At 34.9% G+C, this 6,619-nt stretch overlaps 1 protein-coding gene across 1 annotated transcript; it reads left to right on the top strand.

Annotated features, from left to right (window-relative positions):
* Window positions 1-5,116: 5,116 nt before the first annotated feature.
* Window positions 5,117-6,208, top strand: LOC136224153 (fasciclin-like arabinogalactan protein 14). The gene has a single exon (XM_066012417.1). It carries the CDS (start codon window positions 5,254-5,256, stop codon window positions 6,079-6,081), a length of 828 nt encoding a protein of 275 aa, XP_065868489.1. The 5' UTR covers window positions 5,117-5,253; the 3' UTR covers window positions 6,082-6,208.
* Window positions 6,209-6,619: the final 411 nt, after the last annotated feature.

The raw sequence follows: 6,619 nt of genomic DNA, 5'->3' as shown, positions 1-6,619 counted from the left end.
CACAAACAATATGACAATTGATAAGTAAAATATTTAGTGCATTCATAAAATGGGGTTGAAAGCAATATAAACAGCGATCTTATTATCACAATAAAGTGGTATAGTAAAAAAAAAAGGGAATATGAAGTTCAAGTGATAAATAAAAAATCCATTTGAGTTCACAACACGTACTAGTCATGTTACCATACTCCGCTTCAGTAGAAGATTTGCTAACAGTGAGTTGCTCCAAGAGATTAAGCAAGTTCCTAAATACAATAGCCACTAACGGAGCAGGAGGTTTCTTTTACAATGATCTCAATCAACGTCACAATAAGTGGAGAGGCAAAAGGGTAATAGAAGCGATGTAGAAAAGACCGTAATGAAGGGGTACCTTTAAGATAACGAAGAAGATAATAAATAACATCAAGGTAATGAAAGCAAGGATTTGGCATAAATTGACTAAGCTGTTGAACAACAAATCCAATATGAATAAAATTAAATATAATACACATCCAATCAATAGGATTTGAGTAAAATTAAATATAATACACATCCAATCAATCGATGATATTGATCGAGCGAAGCTAAAGGAGTACGAATCTTGGTCAAAGCTAAAACAAGATTGTGTGAAACAAGGAGACGAATTGGGATAGGAATGCTCATTAGTAGAGTTAGAGGATAAAGCAGGATCTGTAGGAGGCCAAGGAGAAGTAATAAGAGCACTAGGTATGGGAACAAGAAATCATTTAGGGTTAGAGCAAGAATAAGGAAATATATATTCATGGAATACAACATCAACTGTCAAAATTATTTTATTGCTACAAAGACTATACAAGATTCACAAAAATAACAGTGACACTTATGGCCACTTATAACTACTAAATTTCAAAACATAACATAAAAGTCACTCACATTTTAACGCCTTAAAATGACAGTTAATGATTTCAAATTTAAACTTCCAAGAATTAAAGTTTTTAGAACCACATTTTCCATGGAACCAAAATTTTTATTTTCCAAAATCACAATTTCTGGAGCTTTCTCTCTCTAAACATTCATTTTCTTTCTCCTAACCAGAAAACGCCTAAATGACCTCAAAACAAAAAGGTTGAAGAATTAAAGTTGCTTAGAATATATATCATCAATAGTTGGACAATTATAGTTTGAAATCATAAATTATTTTGAGGTGTTAATTAAAGTTTAGTGGCTATAATGTTAGAAAATGTAAAGTTAAGTGAACTTTATGTCACATTTTGAAGTTTAATGGTCATAATATGAAAATGAGTGAAATTCAGTAGCCATTGGTGTAATTTATACCCCCAAACACTTTAAGAAAATTGTAATTTGGAACTTTATCATGTAACATTTTAACAAGGAGTGGGTAAAATATTATAAGATAAATAACTTAATCCTTACAAAAAATTTAGGTATGGAAGCATGAAACAAAAGAGCACATGTAATTTCAAGTAAATGCTTATGCTTACGCTAAACAATGTCATTTTATTGAGGCGTGTGAGCACAAAGCTTTTGATGAAAAACTTATTTAGTTTGAGAGATAACAAATGTATGTTGCAACTTAGAAATAGAAGCGTGCCCTAATGTATGGTGCCATAATTGGGCAGAATTATCACTAAGTACAACATTGGAAGTTTGTAAGGAAGTAAAATGTAAAGAATCTTTACACTATTACATGAATATTGAGCTAGAATAGTAGATGTGAAAGATCGTGATGTAAGGTATATGAAAGAAGCCAATGACGATAGCAATAACAGAATGTGGGCTCTGAAATAAACAAACATCATGAAAGAATTTAATCTCTAAATGTGAATCTTAAATTAACTTTCCACTTATAACAAATTATATGTAAAAGTAGATATGTGAAGTACATTTTGGAGAACAAAATTAGATCTAACATGTACTGTACCTACATTATCATTGACATTTTTCAGAACCACAAAGTAAATGAGCCCAATTATTAACAAAGACAAATTTATAAGAAGTTAAACAAGCAAACTATCAACTCATATGTGATGTAGCCCGTCAATAATCCAAATAGAAAAAGTGGGAGAAAGAAACAAAAAATACGTAATGGAATTAGACATGTGAGTAACAATAAAAGAAAATAAAGAAACATTAGAGGTTCAACTCTAACGTTCACTTCCTCTGGATTGGCCTCTTCCAAAGCACGAAGGTGCGTTAGCATGATGGCACAAACAAACATGTTACCAGAAGTACCCGCATCCAAAACCAAAAACATAAAGGAAGTTAAGAAACCACTCACATCCATAGAGATTTTAGTAGCCCGTAGACAATCTTCCTATTTCTATTACGAACGGCCGAGGGAATATTCGTCTGGACCAGCTCCATCATGGTAAGATAATCCTACTGGACATAATTTTTGGTTAGAAGCTTACAACCGGCTTCTTCCTCTTCAGTCAAATCTTGTACTAACTCCTAAGCAATGTTTTCAGAACCGGACCGGACCGGCCGGTCGAACCGGACAGACCGGGAACCGGATTGCCATCCGGGTTGGGTGGATGTGGGTTTATGAAATTACAACAGCCCGTGTAAAACCGGTGTCAACCCGGGAACCGGCGGTCGGACCGGGAACCGGATTGACTCCGGTTTTTTAATTATATATGAAAAAAAAAGACAAAAACTAATTAAACGTAATAAACTCTTCCAATTCCAAAGAAACAAATCATATGAAAAAAAAAGACAAAAACTAATGTTGTTGAAGTGCAGCATATTACATAAATTTTTTTTTGTTGATGGTGCTTTTGTGTTGTTGAAGTAAATTTTTGGTGCTGCTACTGTTGTTGAAGTATGCATACATTAGATAATGAATTTTTTTTGCTAAGGTTTTTAGAGTATTTTTTATATAATTAATATATATATATAATTAATAAATATTATTTTTTTATTTAATTATTTATTACGTCATCCGGTTCGACCATTCCGAGTCATTTGGTTGAACCAAGTGACCCCTGACCCAAATATAAATCCGGTTCGATGTCCGGTCCGGTTCTGAAAACATTGCTCCTAAGTTCCCGAGTTACAAGGATCTTTGTTCCAAGTGGTTTGAAAAGGAAAAGCACTGGCATAGACACCTTCGGGAATGACAGTCACCCTTCAGCCAAAACCACTTTGGCTTGAAGTCTTTCACACAGTGCGTCTTACCCACTAGAAAAGCCCTTTGGTCTATGCTCATTTTCCATATCATCTATTATCTTCTTTACGAGCTTCCCACAAGGCCGCAATAAGGGCATGGTGAGGTTAATGTCTAGATATTCGTAAATCTTGGCAAAGGCAAGATACTCCAACAAAGCGTTCAAAGAGATTTGATACGGACAGAGGTTGAAGTCCTTCAACACATCATTGGAAAGAGGAAAACACAACCCCCACTTTAAAAGTTGGGTAAAAAACCACAAGTACACTTGGATGATCAATCGCTCTCTGCTCCATAGAGGGAAGATTGTCTTCCATCTTATTTAGCTTGGAATAAGAAGCCACAACCCTTATCGGTTCCTTTGCAATCAAGATTGAAGTTTGATCGTAAAAAAATTGGTTTACTTGCTTCAATGAGGTTTATTTTTCTATGTTTTGAGTTTTTTCAACATGTTTAGTGGATTTGGAATTTTGAGGAGCCATTATCGTGTTTTGTATGTTTGAGAACATGGTCGAATGTTCAAGTTTTTCCAAAAAGGGAGATTTTAAGAGTTCTTTCGTCTCACACAACAAAAATAAAAGAGAGAAGAAAGCACGAAAACTTACTATTTCAAATATTGGAGAAATTGGCATGGAAAAGCAGAAAAAAAATCCTATGATGGTTGTTCTTTTATAGGCTACCAATGGAAGATGATGAGGCAACAAAATTAATAATTGGATTTTTAATCATTACATTATCCCAAAGAAGTTGAAAAGTCTAAAACGACAGTAATAATGACATCGATTGACGAGAAACGACATGTTAAAGTGACACATATCATGAATTTAGAGCGTCCGCTATAAAAGCAATAAAACCACGTCACATTTGAGTCACGCATGACTTGTCAGTAATTAATGCCACTGTAATACATTTTCACCTATTACCTCATTGTCAATCAAATGCTGCCTTCAATCCTCACATAAGACAACAACCAAAAGGATTTGAAATGCGGTCATCCGGTACAATGAAGCCCTCAATCACTTCGGTCTAGAGGCTTCAGATGGGGGGACACCTGGCGTTACACAATTTATTGTAAATACACATGGACCTACAAGACATATTTTCCCCAAAATTTAACAGTTGGAGCCATATGGACTAGTCAAATGAGACCTTAATATCACACATGCTCCTACCCGCATCCGACACCGTGATTTGCAGAATTACATGTGTCATTTAGGGCACATAACCTAATTCTCCTATAAATACAATATACACACTATATAAAAGGTACATTATTTTATTTCTATTGCTCACATAAACTTCGTACTCAATATTTATTCTCATCACTAACTTAGACATTTGAGTAGGGTCGCCAGTCCCCGGCCCTCCTTAATCATTTTTCTATCTTATTTCAGACATTTCTTTCAGACATTCAATAGACGTCCCCTTCAGATTACATCACATCAAATTGTAATCTGGAGTCTGCTCATTTGAGTTATTTCAAGTTGGAGACTTAAGAACAATTTGGTAAAGGATTTACCTCCATTTAATTAAAGTTACAAACTTTGTTTAACATGCCATGAAATTAAAACAAAACGCAAATTAACATTTTCTAGTTATTCCTCTTCAATCCTGTATTGAACATAAGTCGCCATTTTGATTCAAATAAAATGATTAGAGAATTTAATTAATAATAGTATTTCATCAAATGAATAAAAAGTTGTCTTCCAAGTGTAGTTCAAACAAAGTTATAGAACATGAAATAAATTAGCAAGGCAATGTTATATGATTTTTCAAAAAAGAGAGCCCTACTTGGAAAACCCGTGAACTCCACTATATAAACTTAGCAGGCGGCACTAAAAAAGTAATTTCAGAAAGAAATAAAAACACGTCCTGACCATATATCATATATATCATATTGGTAATAAATAAATAAAAATAAATTGATGACCAAAACTTCCCAAAAAATCGGACAAGTAGCTAGACCAGCTCTTCTGACAAATATAGAAACCTTTTCTTGTCCACTCATTTCCATATAAAGGTTTGTTTTCCAAATCAGTTAATCACCATCATCATCATCATCTTCCTCTTCTCTTAATTGTGTTGTCACTAAAAAAGAAAAAAGAAAAATGTCTTCTTTGTGTTCGCTTTTAATTCTATTTTTCTCATTCTTTCTTCTATTCTCTACTGTTACAGCCTTTGATATCAGTAAGATCTTAGGTGATGATTCAGATTTCAGCAGCTTCAATGCTGCGTTAGCACAAACCAGATTAGCAGCCGACATCAATAACCGCCAAACAATCACTGTTCTTGTTGTTGCCAACAGCAAATTATCGGCTCTTTCAGGAAAATCAACAGAAATGATGAGAAAGATACTGAGTGTCCATGTCATTTTGGATTATTTTGATGCAGATAGGTTCAAAAGTTTGCCTAACAAAACCTCTACTCTTACCACTCTTTTCCAATCCAGTGGCTTAGCCAAGGGTCAAGAAGGCTTCGTCAATGTCACCGAAAAGGACGGCAAAGTTCTTTTGGGTTCCGCCGTTAAAGGATCAAATATCGATATTACCGTCGTTAAATCTGTCTTTGCCCAACCCTTTAATATTTCCGTTTTGCAGATTAGCGACGCTATTCTTCCACCAATAAGTTCTTCGCCATCCAAAGCACCCGCTAAGGCACCTTCGCCCTCCAAATCAAAGGCTCCGGCTAGTGGTCCGGCTCCTGCTAGTGCTGAGTCACCAGAAGCCGCGGACACACCCGCAGGATCTCCTCCTGCTCCTGCTATGGCACCAGGATCTCTAGATTCTCCAATAGCATCTCCTCCGGGGCCGTTAGCAGATGGTCCTGCGGCGGATTCTCCTTCCGCCAAGAGTTGGGCTATTGTTGGAAAGGACACTAGTCTTACTATGCTGCTTGTTGCTATCTCTTCAGCTTGGGTTGTGGCCAAGACGATTTGATTTGATTTGATTTTGATAGGCCTAGGGAAATAAATTACTTCTTCATTTCCAACAATTGCTCTTCATCTTATTTCTCTTTGTAATAAGCTTTTTTCAAACAATTGGAATCATAAATGAGAAATGATTTATTTGATTCTTCTACTAGCTTAACAATAATAATAGATAGCAAAAACTGTTAATTTCCGTTGATTAAAGCATTAAAAGCTTTATTCTCAATCCCTATCTAGATAGACAAGTTAATCTTTAGTGCGAAGGTATAACATTACTTTATATTTTAACCAATATTTTGTTTACGAATGTAGTTTAAGAGTCCATCTAGTTCACACATTCCCGTTTGTTATTTACTTTTTGCTGTTTGTGGTAGGTACGTAATAATTGTTAGTGTCGTTTTGTTTCCATTTTTCGGAACTACTTTTTGCCTTTTAAATTTGAACACGAGATATAAAAATATGTGTTCAAATTTCGAAACAACAGTTTTTAACATAAAAGTTAATATCTACTGCCTATCAGCAATAACAAACAGCAAACAGCAAACAGG

The sequence above is a fragment of the Euphorbia lathyris genome, chromosome 3 (genome assembly GCF_963576675.1).
Source record: "Euphorbia lathyris chromosome 3, ddEupLath1.1, whole genome shotgun sequence".
Classification (NCBI taxonomy): Eukaryota; Viridiplantae; Streptophyta; class Magnoliopsida; order Malpighiales; family Euphorbiaceae; genus Euphorbia; species Euphorbia lathyris.
Note: the sequence above shows the minus strand (reverse complement) of the source record. Positions and strands in the feature narration are given on the sequence as shown.

What these genes read in the sequence shown, in the direction of transcription:
- LOC136224153 (XM_066012417.1), top strand. Translation starts at nt 5,254, where the DNA reads ATGTCTTCTTTGTGTTCGCTTTTAATTCTATTTTTCTCATTCTTTCTT.